Source organism: Corythoichthys intestinalis, chromosome 18, assembly GCF_030265065.1.
Source record: "Corythoichthys intestinalis isolate RoL2023-P3 chromosome 18, ASM3026506v1, whole genome shotgun sequence".
NCBI classification, from domain to species: Eukaryota; Metazoa; Chordata; class Actinopteri; order Syngnathiformes; family Syngnathidae; genus Corythoichthys; species Corythoichthys intestinalis.
In genome coordinates, this window is record NC_080412.1 from 44,035,540 (window position 1) to 44,055,644 (window position 20,105).

The 20,105-nt window shown below is 38.8% G+C and overlaps 1 protein-coding gene across 4 annotated transcripts in view; it reads right to left on the reverse strand.

Annotated features, from left to right (window-relative positions):
• Window positions 1-20,105, reverse strand: part of LOC130906232 (unconventional myosin-Ic-like) — a 57,791-nt gene that overhangs the window by 8,244 nt on the left and 29,442 nt on the right. For all 4 annotated transcript variants that reach the window (XM_057820323.1, XM_057820324.1, XM_057820322.1 and 1 more), the window contains 19 exons: window positions 18,986-19,099; window positions 18,831-18,902; window positions 18,641-18,760; window positions 18,465-18,547; window positions 15,754-15,859; window positions 14,589-14,669; window positions 14,426-14,517; window positions 14,249-14,343; window positions 14,133-14,179; window positions 13,973-14,053; window positions 9,730-9,835; window positions 9,491-9,608; window positions 9,306-9,419; window positions 9,147-9,223; window positions 7,473-7,541; window positions 7,288-7,372; window positions 2,685-2,844; window positions 2,530-2,613; window positions 33-126 (listed from right to left, as the gene is read on the reverse strand). In XM_057820323.1, the coding sequence (XP_057676306.1) occupies window positions 33-126; window positions 2,530-2,613; window positions 2,685-2,844; window positions 7,288-7,372; window positions 7,473-7,541; window positions 9,147-9,223; window positions 9,306-9,419; window positions 9,491-9,608; window positions 9,730-9,835; window positions 13,973-14,053; window positions 14,133-14,179; window positions 14,249-14,343; window positions 14,426-14,517; window positions 14,589-14,669; window positions 15,754-15,859; window positions 18,465-18,547; window positions 18,641-18,760; window positions 18,831-18,902; window positions 18,986-19,099 (1,798 nt within the window). The remainder of the gene's footprint in view (window positions 1-32; window positions 127-2,529; window positions 2,614-2,684; window positions 2,845-7,287; window positions 7,373-7,472; window positions 7,542-9,146; window positions 9,224-9,305; window positions 9,420-9,490; window positions 9,609-9,729; window positions 9,836-13,972; window positions 14,054-14,132; window positions 14,180-14,248; window positions 14,344-14,425; window positions 14,518-14,588; window positions 14,670-15,753; window positions 15,860-18,464; window positions 18,548-18,640; window positions 18,761-18,830; window positions 18,903-18,985; window positions 19,100-20,105) is intronic.

Genomic DNA, 20,105 nt, shown 5'->3' on the forward strand with positions numbered 1-20,105 from the left:
TGTACAATTGTGAGGAGACGGTATCAACATACCGATCCTGGAGTCCAAAAACAGTTTGCCGACACTCTGAGGATAGTTGTCCTTCTGATCCTTGAAGATCTCACTGGCAACAACCTTCTGCGTCAGCTAGTGGGAAACAAAGGTGGGTAGGTTAGCCAAAAATTTTACTCAAGTAAGAGTAGTGTTCATTCAAAAATAATATTACTCAAGTACAAGTAGTCATCTAAAAATTGTAATCAAGTACAAGTAAAAAAGAAAGAATACTCAAGTAATGTGTAACATTGTAACAGCTTATATTTTTGTTTGATTTTTTTTTTTTTTTAAACATTTTTTTCTCAGCTCAGTGTTATCTATATGAACTGTACTTACAATGATACTGTTCAATAACCCATTACATAACAACATTAAACCAAAGAAATGCAAACAAAAAAGGGAAAAAAAATCATTGATTTCCACCGAGAGAAAAAAAAAAATGACAGAAATGAAGCACTATTCGTCCAAAGAGCAAGAGTGCCCTCTAGTGGAGAAATTAGTTCCTAGTTTGAATAGTGAATAGTTCCTTCATAGTTACTAATATGGAATTAAAAGGATCATATCTCCGGTTTTCCGTGGTCAATCGGCGCCAAATAAAAACTGGGAAAGAGGTTTAAATCCACACTTTCGAGTCATATTGAGGGCAGCACTCTATGTCAAATGCTTAATTTTTTTTACGGTGCTTTAAAGACGCCAAGTGATAGAACAGGCTGGCGGGTATAGAACGGCAAGCTTGCGTCTGATTGGTATAATGGAGTCATGTGCTTATAGTTGCGACGTCTCTTTGGTTAAATTGGTAGAGCTTACCTTGGCATCCCTGGCAAAACAAATAATAAATCTAATATGTAGAATAGAAAGGAAAAATGTAATGAATCTTGCGTAGCCCAAAGTAGCGGAGTAAGAGTAGCATTTTTTCTTCACAAATCTACACAAGTCAAAGTAAAAAGTATGGCCATAGACTTCATAATGTTTTGACGGGACGAGGGGCGCGGGGCCGATAAATAGGGGGCCTGCATTGTTGGCGAAGCCGTCAAAGTTGACCGAGTGGAATCACAGAAAAAGCTTTTTTTGTCGAAAATTCTTGTGAATAAATGCTTAAATCCCCGAATTCTTTATAGATATGGACGTAAAACAGTCTCGATTCTTGGTTAAAAGCAAAAAAAAAAAACCCAAAAAACGTGCAGTTAGCGTTTATTTTACGTAAATATGATGTCGAAGTACAATGCTAGTCTGTTAGTGAATGCAGCTAGCGGCCGCCTGCTGGAAACAGAGCTTTTCCGGTGAAAATACTTGTGAATAAATGCTAAAATCCCCGAATTCTTTATAAATATGGACGTAAAACAGTTTTGATTCTTGGTTAAAAGCCCCCCCATAAAAAAAAAAAAAAAAACAAGCAGATAGCATTTATTTTGCGTATATATGTCGAAGTACAATGCTAGTCTGTTAGTGAATGTAGCTAGCGGCCGCCTGTTGTAAACACAGCTTTTCTGGTGAAAATTCTTGTGAGTAAAGGCTTAAATCCTTGAATTCTTCATAGATATGGATTTAAAACAGTCTCGAATAATGGTTAAAAGCAAAAAACAAAACAAAAAAACGTGCAGTTAGCATTTATTTTGCGTAAGTATGTCGAAGTACAATGCTAGTCTGTTAGTGAATGTAGCTAGCAGCCGCCTGATGTAAACAGAGCTTTTCCAGTGAAAATTCTTGCGAATAAATGCTAAAATCCCCGAATTCTTTATAGATATGGATGTAAAACAGTCTCGAATAATGGTTAAAAGCAAAAAAAAAAAAAAAAAAAAAAAAAACGCACAGATAGCATTTATTTTGCATAAATATGTCGAAGTACATTGCTAATCAGTGAATGAAGCTAGCAGCCGCCTGATGTAAACAGAGCTTTTCCGGTCAAAATTCTTGTGAATAAAGGCTTAAATCCTCGAATTCTTCATAGATATGGACGTAAAACAGTATCGATTCTTGGTTAAAAGCAAAAAAAAAGTGTAGTTAAGCATTTATTTTACGTAAATATTGCAAACTATGATGCCAATGCAGTAGCGGCTAATTTCTCCCATTGATTTTTTTCCCCACAATGTTTCAAAACTCATGCATGGTACGAAAAATCTAATGATTACCTTGAATTTTCGAACAAATCACTCCTGAGACAATCCTTCCTGTTTGTATGCGTACAGCTTTCGTACTTTTTCAACAGAAATCCGGCGTTAGATCACTGCGTGCTTGTGTTTGTGAATAGCTCCTCCTAATGTGGGTGGCCACCCTAGGCGCAGTGCATGACCGATCTGAGCCGTCAATACATTATGAAGTCTATGGTATGGCTTTGCAAAACTACTCTTAGAAGTACATTTTTCCTCAAAAAGTTGATCAGGTAAATGTAACAGAGTACATGTAATGTAACAGGTTACTACCCACCGCTGGTGGCAAAGTATGTCATATCAACTTCAAATATTTAATTGAATGACCTAATATGTCACACAAACATACTTGATTCTTCCATTCAGGCTGAATCCTGATGCAATACTTCATCACCATGTTGCGCATGTGCAGTTTGCGCAGGTGCTCCGAGGCCTACAGACGACAACGCGATTGACAATTAGTGTTGCATGTAGTAATTAGCTGTACATATTATCTGATTTTACCTCAGAGACCGAAGGTGGAGATGCCAGCCAGCTTTTGTCCAAAACGCTTGTGGGCAGATTTTTGCTAAGCTTCATGAGGAAGGAGTAACGCACATGATCCAAGAAGTAGTCATTCTCTGGACAGTAGTCTTCATGACGGTAGATAAAGCCTTTTATAAATCTATAAAAGTAAAAGCACAATAATATTGTATTTGTTTTTGGTAAGGTTGATAACAGAGTACACTCCTACAATTGTAAATTGTATGATTGTTGACGCTGTTCTTCCTATTTGAAAATATACCATAGGTGTACCTAATCTTGTGCAGTGGTGGTTCAAAGATTTATCTGAAATGGGGGCCAAGAAGGGGCCACATGTCACTATAGGGGTGCCACGTGTCGTATAGTGATGCCACGTGTCGCTGCCATTTTTGTTTTGGTCAACAAGGCAATACACAGATTATCCTGCATGTGACGCTAAAAACTCTTTGCCTGACACTGTCATGTAAAATTTGTAATAATTTGTATTTAATCATACAGTGTGTAACTAAAGATACAATACACGGTACAATAATTTGAATCACTTTTTTGAGAAGCCATTTTAAACACGAAAATCAGCATTTATATTTAACCCAATACACGCCGGCTTCCCCTTGATTTCTGTGGGCAAAAAGATCTGTTGTACTCGTCATGAAGACGTCATTTTTGGCTAGAATACAGGTAGTTCCCGGGTTACGAACGAGTTCCGTTCCTACGCTGGCGACGTAACCCGAATTTCTGCGTGAATCAGAATTAACCTTAATTAATAATACTTCTATAGACCCCACTCACATGACGTCACAACCACGCTTCCGCGCCATATTGTCCGTCAGCTCGCCATGTTTACGCATTACCGCTACGTAAATTCCTCCTATTATGACGTGTTTTTCTGCTCGTTAACATTAATAATCAAAACTGTGAAGGCGTGTGTGGCGGTTGGTTGCAGTAACAGAGAAGATAGACAGAGAGACTTCAAGTTCTACCGTATTCCGAGAGACCCGGAGAGGAGAGCGAGATGGACTGATGCAATTCGACGAGAAAACTGGACACCAAACGATCACCACAGATTATGTAGTAGTCATTTTATATCTGGTAAGATGCATTTAATATATATTTAGAGGGTTTTGGGCTGACAACCACAATTAAGATTATTGCGAGACAACATAGAGTTTCAAATTCAAGATGCTTATTTCTTCCACCATCATTACGTTTTGAATAATATTTAGCTGGTACCAAGTGAAAGAAGCTGGGCTCGTCTCCGGATCATCAGTTAAACAGGTCTGTCCAAACTTTTTGCAAAGGGGGCCAGATTTTGTGTGGTAAAAATGTGGGGGGCTACCTTGGCTGATTTACGTAGAACAATATATTTAAACACATTTTAGCAAGCCCTTCTGTGTGTCACATTTGTTTTATTGTTATTTTTTTTTAATTCATAATTTCAACAATCTTGTCTTTGTGGCGTTCTCTTTCGACACTCGGGCTCTTGCGAAACACTGCTGCTGTGAAATTAAACTAGCTTCAAGTTGCTACAATTTCTCGCTGCGTATCTTCCCTGTAATGTTGTCGTACATGTCAGCGTGTCGTTTGGTAATATCGCGACACAACGAACTCTTTGAAAACAGCGACTGTCTCTTTGCAAATGAGGCAGACACAGTTGTTGCGTGTTTTATTGAAGAAATAGTCCAATATCCACCTATCCTTGAAGCGTCGGCCATCGCAGTCAACTTTTTTTTTTTTTTTTATTGATTATCGCCATTTTAGAAAATTGGGTCACACGGGGTAATGTTGCTTAGAGTGCTGCTCTTAAAGTTTTTCAAACTTTCGTGAGAATAGGCTGATTTTGTGTGGACAAGATAGTTGTAGATATCAGGGTAGCAGATGTCAGGCAGAGAGGGCGAAGACAGCGGGTCGAAAAATATCCATTTAGGCATCAAATATGGATCTGGCGAATGGATAGACTGAAGCTTTTCCATATAACGCCTTTTATGCAACGCATCCAATGAGTTTACAGCGTCTGAAAGCACCGGGGCTTCCATGAATATCACTATAAATTGCACGACAAATTGAAACCATTGAGAATACGGATAAACAATGACGGACAATATGGTGGCCGGATACAGCGACACGTCATTGTGTGACGTTGGTGAGTGGGGTCTATACAGGAGCACTTCGACGTCTCACATGCATACCTGTTACAAGTAGTGACGTATGCCCTTACAAATTGGTGACTAATCTTACGTTGTATATAGCGTGCAATATGAAACAAAAATAAAACTCAATTCTTAAAATAATATGAATTTATTGGTAATATTGTAACATATAACCTGGTGCAATAAAAAAACAATCAATATCTTCAGCTACATCATGATTACTAATATTGAAAAGTGAATTGTGTTGTAATTGTAAGTAGCACTTTTGGCAATTTCTATCATGTCTTTTGATGGCTGCACTTCAGCTCGCAATTCAGTTTGACTTGAAGGTACTTCGTTAGTGTGTCCAATTGGTCAATTGATAAAATGAACTTACCAATGCAATCTTTGAGTCAGGGAACAGTTCTTTTGCTAATTCTGAGAAGTGATCAGCAATATTTGCAGGCAAATTGTGTTCGGCAACAAATTGGCTGAATAAAACCTCCGCTTTCGTCACTTTTCATTCTGCAGACTTCATCTTTATGACCAGTGTTGTTAATATTACTTTAAAAAAGTAATTAATTACAGTTACAAATTACTTCTCCCAAAAAGTATTTGAGTTAGTAACTCAATTACCTGAATGTAAGAGTAATTAGTTACTTGGCAAAGTAACTGGTGTTAACTTTCATGATTTTTCTTCTTCATTTTTTCAACAAAACAAAACAAAACAAAACAAAACAAAACAAAACAAAACAAAACAAAACAAAACAAAACAAAACAAAACAAAACAAAACAAAACAAAACAAAACAAAACAAAAACAAAAACATTTGCTATGTTTGGATGTCATTTAATGTTGTGAATCAACTGTTAAAGTTGTTAAAATTGCTCCCGTTTTTGCATTAGTTCCCTTCTGTCTACATTCGACATGTGAAAGTTTTAAAACTGTTTCATCATTTAAAGATAGAATCAAGTCAAGATTTTGCCAATTTAGGAGTATTTTAGATAAAAAGTTGCCTATGTTCGCTAGGAAGGTTCACTACAACATAGCCTTTCCGAGAAGTCTACTGCTTTAAGATGGCGGCTGTTTACCAATGCCGGCAAGTGTATCATTTCGCATCTAGTTCATATACATGTGATATCTAGCGTAGATTGTAGGCTGTCGGCTAGTCAGGAAATATTGGAGCCAAATAGGCTAGCATCACGTTTGCTACAGCGTCACAACAAACACGAACATTGTCTCGTTGCCGAAACGATGACAAAATCCGAACGGAGGAAAAAAAATGTAATGCACGAAAAACGTACAGAATTTGAACGTACCCCGTACACATTTAAAAATCAGTGCTCACTTGTACGAATTACGCCGAAACCGTACAACTTGACAGGAATGCACGTGGATATTGAAACATTGAAATTCTTCAACTTTAACTGGTTATGACACTTTAAAAAATGTAAAAAAAATTGGGGAAAAAAGTTCATAATAATAATGTATAATATTTTCCATCGTTGACCGGTTTTTTAAAACGGTGACGGAAAAAACTGAAGTCCATCCGTCATTTTGACAGGTTGTAATTCACAGCCCAGACCACAGGGTGGCAAGTGAGCATATTAATTAGCTATTGTCTCGCTTGATGCATGACGTCGTTGGCCTTACTCGGAAAAATGTCAAGGCAACTGATTGTTTGCCTGGCACGGCCAGACTGTTCTCCCTGTAGTTTTCAAACACTGAGAGAAAAGTCTGGGACACAGCCTCTCGAGTAGGTACAAAATCAATCGACAAATCAGATTTGTTTATTTGCGTGACGAGTTCTTCACGAGCCACGTCACTCTTGCGCGCCGAAAGTCGTCTCTACAACAACACGGATGGCGGGAGAGCCGAGAATATGTTCCAATCCGCGGTAAATTCAGTTTTAAATGAGCTAAAACACATCGACACGAGACATTGACAACAGTCTGTCTCGCGCTAGCCATGTTGAATAAACTCCGTTCTCCTCGTATGTTTACTTCCGCGCGCAAGTCCCTCGTCCTGCCCTCGTCGCTTTGCTAACGGCACGTCTGCCCGTCGCTGATTGGTGCACTCCGCTGTCTGTTTGCCTCTTGTTAAGCTTGTTCGGACAGAATATTAATTAAAAATGAATGAAAACTAAATACTATTGAATATGTCATTATTATCATTTTAAAAATGGAAGTGACGGGTAAAAATAGGTTATGACCGGATTTTTATGACACTGTCAGTCAAAATGACAGACAACGAAAAAGTCTAGCGCAACCTCTGGGGTTAACATACAACAACATTATCTCATTCTCTCTCCTGATTGCCATGCTTTGAGCTAAAATGGGAACAGGAGAACATTTCAGGGGCCATTCAAATTCGAGGTGGGGCCAGTCCCCCTGCGGCCCCACCCCTAAAACCGCCATTGATCTTGTGACAAGTTCAAAATAATAAGAGACAGTTGTGTACCTGCGTATCAACTCAGCAGCCTGTCGACGCCTTCTAGCTCTTTGGCGCGCTTTCATCCCTCGCCACGCCGATTGAATCACGATGACTGCGTGTGCACACAAAATGTTCTTATTAATATAAATAAGGCTGCCCAACAGTCATCAAAGCAAGTAATGATGCAAAAAACAAGTGGTATTTGCACGGACTTGCATGTCTGATTCGTTTGTATTTGGCTCTTTCTCTGTAGCCTCGCCAAGATGTCTGCAGAGTCAGAGCTGGAACACAGAAAATTCATTCCAAATTGATAAATGGTGAATCTATCTGCATTACTATTAACCAGAGATGGGTAGAGTCGCCAACCAATTTATTATTATTATTTATTTTTATTAAGTTCAGTTTTTTTTTTTTTTGATTGAAGCAACTTTTTTAATGGAAGTAATTTCAACACAAGTAGGATTGCTTCAACCACAGAAAACGTTTTCAAGGAAAAATTAAGTGCTGAAATGCAAATTTTCGAATCACGAATATTTTTTCGCATTCAAAACCTTTTTTTCTATGATTGAAATTGAAAAGCAACTTATTCTTTGATTGAATAATAAAGACACAAATGTCCCAGCCAATATCTGGCCCAAATGCCTTTTTTTTTTTAATTAAAAAAAAAAAAAAATCAATCAGAGAAAAATAGTTTTCAAATGCATTTTTTTTTGTTTCAAATTTATTTTTTCATTCAAAAACATTTTTTGATTGAAGTGACTCATGATCCATGGATAGAAACACTTGTAGTTCCTAAAAGATAAATGGTAGTACAAGTTATACAAATTTTAAATTAAAACCCCTCTTAATGTTTTTGTTTTAATAAAATTAGTAAAATTTTCAATCAAAAAATAAACTAGTAGCCCGCCATTGTTGATGTCAATAATTACACAATGCTCATGGGTGCTTAAACCCATAAAATCAGTCACACCCATGCGCCAGCAGAGGTTGACAAAACTCCAAAAAACAAGTAACAAGTGGACATTGTGACACTGTGCTGTCATTTTAATCTGTTTGAGCGGGGCATGTGCGTTAATTGCGTCAAATATTTTAACTAGGGCTGTCAAACGATTAACATTTTTTAATCGAGTTAATTACAGCTTAAAAATTAATTTATCGTAATTAATCACAATTAATTGCAATTCAAACCATCTATAAAATATGCCCTATTTTTCTGTAAATTATTGTTGGAATGGAAAGATAAGACACAAAATGGATATATACATTCAACATACGGTACATAAGTACTGTATTTGTTTATTATAACAATAAATCAACAAGATGGCATTTACATTATTAACATTTAGTTAAAGCGTTCCATGGATAGAAAGACTTGTAGTTCTTAAAAGATAAATGTTAGTACAAGTTATACAAATTTTATATTAAAACCCCTCTTAATGTTTTCGTTTTATTAAAATTTGCAAAATTTTCAATCAAAAAATAAACTAGTAGCCCACCATTGTTGATGTCAATAATTACACAATGCTCATGGGTGCTTAAGCCCATAAAATCCGTCGCACTCAAGCGCCAGCAGAGGGTCACAAAACTCCCAAAAACACAAGTAACAAGTGGACATTGTGACACTGTGCTGTCATTTTAATCTGTTTGAGCGGGGCATGTGCCTTAATTGCGTCAAATATTTTAATGTGATTAATTTAAAAAATGAATTACCACCCGTTAATGTGATCATTTTGACAGCCCTAATTTTAACGTGATTAATTAAAAACATTAATTACCGCCCATTAATGCAATAATTTTGACAGCCCTAGTTAGTACCCATCTCTGCTTTTAACCCATACACTACCAGCCCAAGTATTTGTATCATGTTTGTGTGGCTGTTAACTCACCTATTTCTGGCTTTTTGGCTTGAAGTGCATCTTCAGTCAGAAACAGAGTTCTGGGGAAACGGATGAATATTTTGGACCTGTGTGGGATTAAAAAAACAGGTCAGTTCGTACTGAAGTAGCCATGTGGTCACATTTGAAAATAAAGGCGTGATGCTTTGCCTGCCCAGTTTGTATTCCTCCTCTTGATAGCCCAAATGGTTTACCAGGGTGGCCACACCATCTTCAAGTCTGCCACACCAGTTGGGCCACGTCTCAGGACAGAGAGGCTTGTACCTGATGGCGTTACCACATCATCAGCATAACATTAACTGTTGCTGAGAAATTCTGAATGGAGTAGGGGTCACCTCTGCAGGAAAGCTTCAAAACTGCGTCTATAAGCAAAGCCAGCTCTCCTGACTCGAAGGTTCTCCATCAGGCCAAGGTACCTAACCTGGTGTCTGACAAGAACTTCATCAAAGTGACCTGTAAATGGCGATCATATGCGCAAATGTGAGAGGGCAGAATCCCTAAAATGATATAAACACTATTATGTACGATTCCATAGTTTGGTTCTACTATTTCAAAGTACAACATAACATCAAACCTGGCTGTTTGACATCATTAGGTTTTATGCAGCGTACATATGATGGTTCCTTCGTCATGAGGTTCTCCATGAGTTTCAACAGGCTATTTTTAAAGTGAGTTGCAGCCTGGAAAAAATGAGAACAACTCACAACACGGAGGGATAGGAACAAATTATCATGATTCAAAGGCATCGATAACAATTACTGCTGCAACGATTAATCGATTAACTCGAGTATTCGATTAGAAAAAAATATTCGAATGAAATTTCATTGCTTCGAGTATTCGTTTAATTAAAGTGGCGTAATTTTGAAAGTGTTTGCATTTAGTTTGTTTGATTAGGGTGGATACACTGCCACACAGAGTGAAATGTCCACTTGTTATTTGTGTTTTTTGGAGTTTTGTCGCCCTCTGCTGGCGCTTGGGTGCGACTGATTTTATAGGCTTCAGCACCCATGAGCCATGAACCATTGTGTAATTACTGACATCAACAATGGTGGGCTACTAGTTTATTTTTTTGACTGAAAATTTTACAAATTTTATTAAAACGAAAACATTAAGCAGGGTTTTAATATAAATTTCTATAACTTGTACTAAAATTTATCTTTTAAGAACTACAAGTCTTTCTATCCATGTATCGCTTTAACAGAATGTTAATAATGTTAATGCCATCTGGTTGATTTATTGTTATAATAAACAAATACAGTACTTATGTACCGTATGTTGAATGTATATATCCATCTTGTGTCTTATCTTTCTATTCCAATAATAATTTACAGAAAAATATGGCATATTTTATAGATGGTTTGAATTGTGATTAATTGCGCTTAATTACGGTTAATTAATTTTTAAGCTGTAATTAACTCAATTAAAAATTTTAATCGTTTGACAGCCCTAAGATAAATAATCCAAGTACAAAGAAACCATTTTTCCAAAAACATGAAAATTTGGTCTTTGATTTACATACAATTATGCCAAATGAAAATAAGATTTATTGAAGCGCTAACAGTGGCTGTCTCAGTTTCACCAATTAGGCATCGCAACAATAAGCACATGACTACATTACACCAATCAGAGGTAACAATGTTTTTTTTCTCCACTAGAGGGTACTCATGCTCTTTGGACGTTGTAATGTTTCAGTGTTGTTCTGGTCTGAACTCGATATTTTTGTGTCATTTCTTTGTGTCTTTTTGGACTAATAAGGTTATGTAATAAGTTACATTACAGTATAATAATAACAGTTCATATAGATGAAGTTGTGCTGTAAATATATACAGTGATCCCTCGGTTTTCACGGTTAATGGGGACCACGACCCGCCGCGATAAGTGAAAAAACGCGAAGTAGAATTTTCTTTTTTTTTTTCTTCTTTTTTTTTAAACCTGTCCTGTTCAGCTGTTTGACATGGAGATTGAAGTCTAAGTGCCTGGTTGGTCTGAACAGTTTTAATGTTTCACATTGAGAGTATGACATACTCACATTCAACATACCTTGTTTATTATGACAAAGCAGCGAACAGGAAGGGGTTATGGAGGAACAGAAGAAAAGAAACACAAGAGAAGAAAGGAAAGACAAAAAAACAACAAGAAATGCATTGAACGTCTACACTAACTACTAATATGTCGGTGCTATCGTCAGCTAAATGTATTTCCAGTTGACACCATGTGGGGGGCCTGTTGACCAGGGAAAGAAGGGGACAGGAGTGGGGGAGTCTATAAGCTACATGACTGAAATGGGTAGAGTGTATACAAATCAGCTCTGTGATCTACAACCCAGTAATCGTGGGAATCCCTTGTAAGTGTAAGCCCGTTGGCGACCGACCCTGGCAATCCCGGCGCCAGGACCCCCCACCCGAGCGCGCCCTATCACATCCAGCCGCACGCGAGCACCACCAAGTGCGCGACAGCCACGCAGACGAGCGGAGACGCCACGCGGGCGCCAACCCAGGGCCACGGCCCCCACCCAGCCTGCCAGCGGGAGGGAGGGCCGGGGGGGGTTCAGCGCAGCCCATCCCTCCTCCTGCAGCCCAGCAAAGGAGCCATCGTCCCCCCCCGGGATCCAGGGTGGTCCCCTGGGCCACACGCGCACCCATCAACCGGCCTTCAGGGATGGCAAAAGGGGACGCACCACCAACCCCATGCCCACCCCCGTCCGCCCACCCAGCCCACGAGCCACAGCCGCAGCCCCCCAACCGGCACGGCACGCCACGGGACCCCCAGCGGCCCACCAGGCCCAGGGCAGGGCACGGCAGGGTCCCCACCGGAGCAGGCAACATCCAGCCGAGCGCCCAGTCAGCGACCCGCGACGGAGCACAGGGCGGATACCCAGTCAGAGAAGAGAGGGGAAGGCGGAGGCAGGAGGACGCCGAGGAGTCGCCGCGGGGCGACGCGAGATTGGAGCCCCGACCTCCCCCCACTCCCGGCAGCCCAGGCAGAGGGGAGGCCACGCCCCAGGAGCCACATCATAGAGAAAAAGTGTGGGACCCACCTACCACCAGGGGTGAAAGTGGTTAGACTTTCTTGCCGGAACTCCCCAACGTGAAGGTCGCCACGGAGCTAGAAATGTTTTTTTTTTTGTTTGTTTTTTTTTGGGGGGGGGGGGGTCAAAACTACTGAAATGCAATGAAAACTGTTTTGCTCAGTTATTTCTATGACACATACAAAAACTGATTTTCATTCAAAAGTGTATTTTTTCGATGATTTGCTAAATAAAAGTTAACAAAAACAGCTACAATCCCAACCTCCATCTACTAATTTTTTTTCAAGCTAATTTCCTCACATACTAAATGCCAAATCTCAATTTTAACTACTCAAGAACATAGGATGTATATTAAAATTGAAGATATGTAAACATTTCCTTTTCTTTTTTTTTTTTTTTTTAATAATAAAGATAAAAGTAACATACATTCAGAAAAACAAGTACAAATGACTTATATTATGCAGAGCAATATATTTTGAAAATCGCACAAACATTGACTTTTTTTAAATCATAAGGAAGTGAATAAGTAGCCTAACATAAATGAACAAATAAGTCCAAAGTGCACATTGACAGCCAAGATGTTCTGAACATCCCCATATGAGCAAATAAAACTAAATATGATAAATGAGCCACCTTAACTCCTTCCTTGCTCTTAAAGATTTGATCCATTTTCTGTTGCAATTTTTTATTTTTTTGCTGTTTCAGAAAACATGCACATTTGAACCAATCAGAGCTGACTATGTCTGGTGATCACATGTCAGTATGTCAGTCAATTGAACTGATAAATGAGCCAAGGTGTTTTGCTTGCATTCGGACATTGACGTGACTCGTCATCGTCAGACTCGGATAACTGCAGCAGCTGGTGAAACCTCCATGCCGTCCGTGGAATAAAATAAATAATAAATTTCGGTGGAAACGGATTACGCTACACAAGCACTTTATTATGCGTATTGTTAACACTTGTGTATGTAAATCTGATGTTGTTAGATTGTTTTCTCCTTGGAGATGAAATGCATGTGAGGCAGTTTTGTATTTTTTTTTTTACATCGTGTTTTGACAGTTGCCGTCATATTTTCGGAATAAAGCACCGTTTTCCGGAACTGCGTTCCGGCCCTGAATCTTATACTGGACCGTTCCTGACCGTTCCCGCCCACTTTCACCCCTGCCTACCACCCTATTACTGTCGCTGCCAGGTTCCCGGCCGGCAGCCATTACCCGCGAAGTAGAATTTTCTTTTTTGTGTGTGTGTTCAATGTATTTATTTAGATTTGAGGCTCAGCTCAGGTATTTTAATTTTTCAGTTTTTGTTCTTTATCCGATTACTCGATTATTCGAACGAAATACTTAATCGATTAATCGACTACTAAAAAAATCGATAGCTGCAGCCCTATTACATAACACACTTTGTAAACGCTATACATCCAATTGAACAGGAAACGAATGTTGAATCGGAATCATTTATGTTGACTCTAAATTATGATATTAAGTTGTTCTAGTAGGCGTTTATCAACTTCTTTTTAAAACAGAAAATTGTAATTCGACGAAACCAGGCTACTGGGTTACCAATTAAAATATTTGTCAAGTTGGAACTGTATTAGCTGCCATTGATGGTGATAGACGTCCAATCCTTTTTTGACTAAAAATCGCCATTTCGCTGCCAGCCTCTGCCGGTCAAAAGGGACTGGACATCTATCACCGTCAATGGAGGCCGGTGTGTTCATCGGATTATTGTTTATTTCGTTTTAGTAGGAAGTGAGAGAGAGCCAGAGAAAGTGAGACGTGTTCAAACCATTTGTGGGCGTTTTTGGTCCATCACTTCCTCTCTGGAGAAACATTGACTTATGATCCGGTTGTCTGACTGACACACAACCTGAAAACACACCAAAACTCATCAAATGTGTTAACGCAGTGGAAAGTCCTTTCTGTAGCCAATTGCAAATGTTGTTTGCCTCTTTCACGGTCCTGTTCAGTGAGTCATTGTTCTTCTCAAGAAAACCTATACAAAATAAAAAAACACTTAATTTAGTTTTCCAATTTAAGTGTGGTTCTTTTTTTTTGTTTTTACCATTCACATTGTAGTTAACCTCCCCAGCGTAGTGAAGCAGCCGAAACTCCTCTCTACTCATGACCTTCCGGGTCTTCCCATTTGCTAGCTTGTGACTAAAAGAAATTCACAACAAATTTACCGTACAGTCTTCATAGATATAACAAACAATACTACTTTAATAACTTCCAATCATACGTGACAAAATGAGGATGACCGCCTAGTGTGTCCTCCAGTTTTTCCAAGAATGACTCATCACTCGTCTCTCCGGGTCTTAGACACTCCTCATCCTGAATGACAGAAACGCTAACAACAACAACAGTAGACGGGCAACATTTGGAAAAGAAGCTGATGTACATACCAGAATGGCAATGATACCCTTGTGCTTCTCTTCTATCAGGTCGCAGATGATTTTGTTATCAAAGTATTTCACCATCTCCCACTGAATTTGAACATCAGAGTACTAGCTATTATACAATGGTGTGAAAAAGTATCTGAACCTTTTGGAATTTCTCACATTTCTGCATAAAATCACCATTAAATGTGAGCTGATCTTTGTCAAAATCACACAGATGAAAAAACAGGGTCTGCTTTAACTAAAACCACCCAAACATTTAGAGGTTTTCATTTTTTTAATGAGGATAGTATGCAAACAATGACAAAAGGGGGAAACATAAGTAAAAGAACCATCACATTTAATATTTTGTGACCCCTCCTTTGGCATCAATAACTGAGTCTGGCTCATCGATCAGGATTAATCTTGGCCCATTCTTCTGCTGTAGTTCTGTCAGATTCCTGGGATCTCTGGCATGAATCGCTGTCTTTAGGTCATGCCACAGCATCTGGATGGGGTTCAAGTCTGGACTTTGACTTGGCCACTCCAGAACGTGTATTTTGTTCTTCTGAAACCATTGTGAAGTTGAGTTACTTCTGTGTTTTGGATCATTGTCTTGTTCCATCCATCCATCCATCCATCCATCCATCCATCCATCCATCCATCCATCCATCCATCCATCCATCCATCCACCCACCCACCCTTCCTAGCTTTATACAAATCAACACTCCTTGATCGCAGGTCTTCAGACAGCTCTTTTGACCGAGCCACGATGCACATCAGACAATACTTCTCATCAAGACAATTCTTACCTGGTGTGTGTTTTATAGTGGGCAGGGCAGTTTTAAACCACTCATCATTTATTGGGCACACACCTAACTTAAATTGTTTGGTTAAAAAAAAGGGTTTCAATTGCTCTTTAAGTCTCCTTAGGCAGAGGGTTAATTACTTATTTTTCCCCCTTCTGTCATTGTTTGTGTGGTATCCTAATTAAAATATGAAAACCTATAAATGTTTGGACACTGTATTTTCATCTGTTTGATTTTGACAAACATCACATCACACATTTGATGGTAGTTTTATGCAGAAATTTGAGAAATTCCAAAAGGTTCAGATACTTTTTTCATACAATTGTAGCTTCTATTAGCTACATTTGTTAGCATGGAAGTAGGAAAAATGCCATAGGACTCACCGCGATTCCTTCTGTTGTGTACTCTTCTTGCTCGGATCTGAGGGTGAGCTCAATAAAGAGCTGCTGAAGCTTTTCACTGCAGTAGTTGATGCAAAACTGCTCAAAACTACAGGGAAGAAAGACAATAAGAAAATTAAACATTCACATTTGCAGCAGGCTGGGTCTGCAGGTTTCGACAACCCAAATTTAAGACTTTTAAAGACATTTTAAGACCATAACAAATTGGGCTTTTTACACACATTACACATTTGACATCATTGTTTACTCTATTCTTGTTTTTTTCATGATGCACAACTTTTATGTTTATTGTGCAATAATCTAATTGTAACATGTATTTGTTACTTGTTTTCATGCATTGTTAACTGTATTATGCAATATTTACACCAACGATATTAACCGGTAGCACTTTATTGGACAGTGGCATCATACAACTCTCATAAGACCAAATGAATCACCATGAAGCTTTAAACCAATTGGCTGCAAAGCTTCATTGCTTCAAAAAGCCTCATTTGGCCATCACCGCTGCCTTGGGGGAGGCAGTCAACCTCTGATGCCACCTGCTGTCAACACTGTTGTCGTTCAATATGCCTCCTAGCATGCACTGCAGCGCTACAGATGTAAGTAACAATCAAAATTCATGTTCTGTGCTAATTATTTCTTTAGTTACTGTTCCAGTTGTTTCATTAATTGCTAGTTTTGGTATTTGCTAACACTTTATTTAACAGTGGCGCCATGAGACTGTCATAAGACCATCATAACCATGACACGACACTGCCATGAGCATTAATGAATGCTTATGACCGATGTCATTTTGTGTCATCCGGCAAATTATCTCACTTTTGAATGGATGTAAAGATCTGAGCTGGACATAAATGGAGTTAGTAACATAATTCATAATGTCATTAATGCCCATGATAACGTCATGTCATAATTATGACGGTCTTATTGCAGTCTTATGACGCTGCTGTCAAAGAAAGTGTTACCTATTAACCCAAATATATCAACATATAAGCGGCACTGGACTATAAGCCGCAGGATTCAAAATGAGGGAAAAAAGTAGCGGTTTATAGTCAGAAAATTACTGTATTTTTTAGAGCTGTCAAAATGATTGCGTTAACGGGCAGTAATTAATCTTTTAAATTAATCACGTTAAAATATTTGACCCATTTAACGCACATGCCCCGCTCAAACAGATTCAACTGACAGCACAGTGTCATGTCCAAATGTTACTTGTGTTTTTTGGTGTTTTAGTCGTCCTCTGCTGGCGCTTGGGTGCGACTGATTTTATGGGTTTCAGCACCATGAGCATTGTGTAATTATTGACATCAACAATGGCGAGCTACTAGTTTATTTTTTGTTTGAAAATTTTACAAATTTTAATTTAAAAAAAAAAAAAAAAAAAACATTGAGGGGTTTTAATATAAAATTTCTATAACTTGTACTAAAATTTATCTTTTAAGAACTGCAAGTCTTTCTATCCGTGGATCATTTTAACAGAATGTTAATAACGTTAATGCTATCTTGTTGATTTATTGTTATAATAAACAAATATAGTACTTATGTACAGTATGTTGAATGTATATATCCGTCTTGTGTCTTATCTTTCCATTCCAACAATAATTTACAGAAAAATATGGCATATTTTGTAGATGGTTTGAATTGCGATTAATTATGATTAATTAATTTTTAAGCTGTGATTAACTCGATTAAAATTTTTAATCGTTTGACAGCCCTAGTATTTTTATTTATGTGAAAACAAAAACTGAAATTCTACAGTCTCCTACATTTATTGGAAATAATAGAGGCACTGTGTAAGTGTCTAGAGCAGACAAGTCCGGCCCGGGGGCCAAATGCGGCCCGTGGTCAAATTTCACCCGGCCCCCAGCCTCTGTCATGAAATCAATAACATCTGGCCCACACACACACTTAATAAATTGGTCAGCAGTACTGCTACCAGCATATGAAGTAGCTTACACACTAAATGCTGCTCCTCATTTACCCAGTAAAAGGCGGCAGCACACCAAGCAACATTACCCTGTGTGACCCTTTACTCCCAATTTTCTAAAATGGCGACAAGCAATTAAAAAAAAAGTTGACTACGACGGCCGACGCTTCAAGGATAGGTGGAAATTGGACTATTTCTTCACTAAAATAAGCAACAACTGTGTCTGCTTCATTTGCAAAGAGACAATTGCTGTTTTTTAAAGAGTTCAATGTGAGGCGATATTACCAAACAAGACACGCTGATATGTACGACAAGATTACAGGGAAGATACGTAACGAAAAATTGAAGTGACTTGAAGCTAGTTTAATTTCACAGCAGCAGTATTTCGCAAGAGCCCAGAGTCGAAAGAGAACGCCACAAAGGCTAGTTGCGAGATTGTTGAAATTATTGATTAAAAAAAAAAATAATAAAGCAAATGTGACACACAAAATGGCTTGCTAAAATTTGCTTAAATATATTGTTCTACGTAAAGGACGTCAGCCAAGGTCGGCCCCCCACATTTTTACCACACCAAATCTGGCCCCCTTTGCAAAAAGTTTGGACACCCCTGGTCTAGAGTGTCTAAATCTGTGATGTGCAATAGACTGTAGGGTGAATTCAAACTTCTTTTCAATGATATATAGACATTGTTTTCTGCAGACCAATAAAACTGTATGTAGTTTGGACACCCCTGCTTTACATCGATTAAAAAAAATGTTAGTCTGACCTGTTGCGCTGTAGGACCTCAAAGCCATAGATGTCTAAAAGCCCAATCACAGGGAAGGTTTTATTGCTGTGGTCCACGTCATCCTGAAAAACAACACAGCAAGCAGTGGATATACGTACTGTATGAGTGACATCATTATCGTTGGATTTGTCTTATTATTCAAACGAGAGCTGCACCTTGAGAGCAAGAGATTGGTTGATCTTCTCCACCAACCAAGTGAAGGTCCGACCGTAGACAGCCTTGGCTAAGGCGTCTCGGGAAGACATTGCTTGCTCAAAGTTAAGTGGGATGATCATCTGCAATGCAAGCAAGTAATGTAAAAACACTCAAAACCGATACTCAAAGTGAGAGCAATACTATCTCTACCTCCTCCCCTTTGGCAGTGAGTTTTTTGTGAGTAAGAGCTCCACTGAGGGATGAGGCTTCAAGACCCAGCAGCTGCAAAACATCAACACATCTGTTCCTTTAAATAGAAAAAAAGAAAACACAACGCGCATCTGAAATCTACCAAGACCTCTGACCTTTGCAACATTTGCTATCGGAATCTCAGTGGTAATATGCGCTTCTCCTTCCTCTCCTTCTCCAAACTGCGTGTTTCCAAGATGGAGAATGCTGGCGATGATGTCCAATAAATTCTGACACAAGAGCAGAAAAGAATGCAAACAAGAGTGATATGATGAGAAGATTCATCTGACCAAAGCACACGGTCCCAGTTGAAGCCTGGGACCATGTGTATTTTTGTGTGAGACCAAGATTGAGCTTTTTGGCAACGAACACTCTAAGTGGGTGTGGCGTGCCACGAAAGATGCACATGCTGAAAAGCACCTCATACCCACTGTGAAGTATGGGGGTGGGTCAGTGATGCTGTGGGGCTGTTTCGCTTCCAAAGGCCTTGGAAACCTTGTTAGGGTGCATGGCATCATGAATGCTTTGAAATACCAGGATATTTCAAATCAAAGTCTTTTGCCCTCTGCCTGAAAGCTGAAGATGGGTCATCACTGGGTCTTTCAGCAAGACGATGACCGAAAAACATATGGCCAAATCTACACATAAATGGTTCACCAGACACAAAATCAAGCTCGTCCCATGGCCATCTCAGTCCCCAGACCTTGTTTTGTTGGCAAAAGGGGGTTGTACAAAGAATTAACACCTAAGGTGCTAATAATTGTGACACACAAAATTTGATGTCAAATAATTTTTTCTTTATGTGGGATTTTTTTCCCCACTGAATGAATGCACTTGTATTGAAGGTTGGATTTTTCTCTTTTTTTCCATTAAGGTCCCATATTATTTGAATAATTTTTTTTTCATTAGAAGCTAAAAAACACATCTTTTTCAGGGGTGCCAATAATTATGGAGGGCACTGTATCATCAACAATAAGCTGCACTGGACTTTAAGTCACAGGATTCAAAATGAGGAATAAAGGACCGGCTTATAGTCCGAAAACTATACGGTACATGACAATTTAGACCGATATGGGATTTTCAAAGGCTGATGCAGATACAGATTTTTATGAAGCACCCAGATTGAGACAGATGTCTGAGTACATATTACTTAGTGACATGCACGTGACAATGTTGTGGCATTAGCAGTGCAATGACAGTGACATTTCAGTGCACACTTGAGTATGACGACAGCTC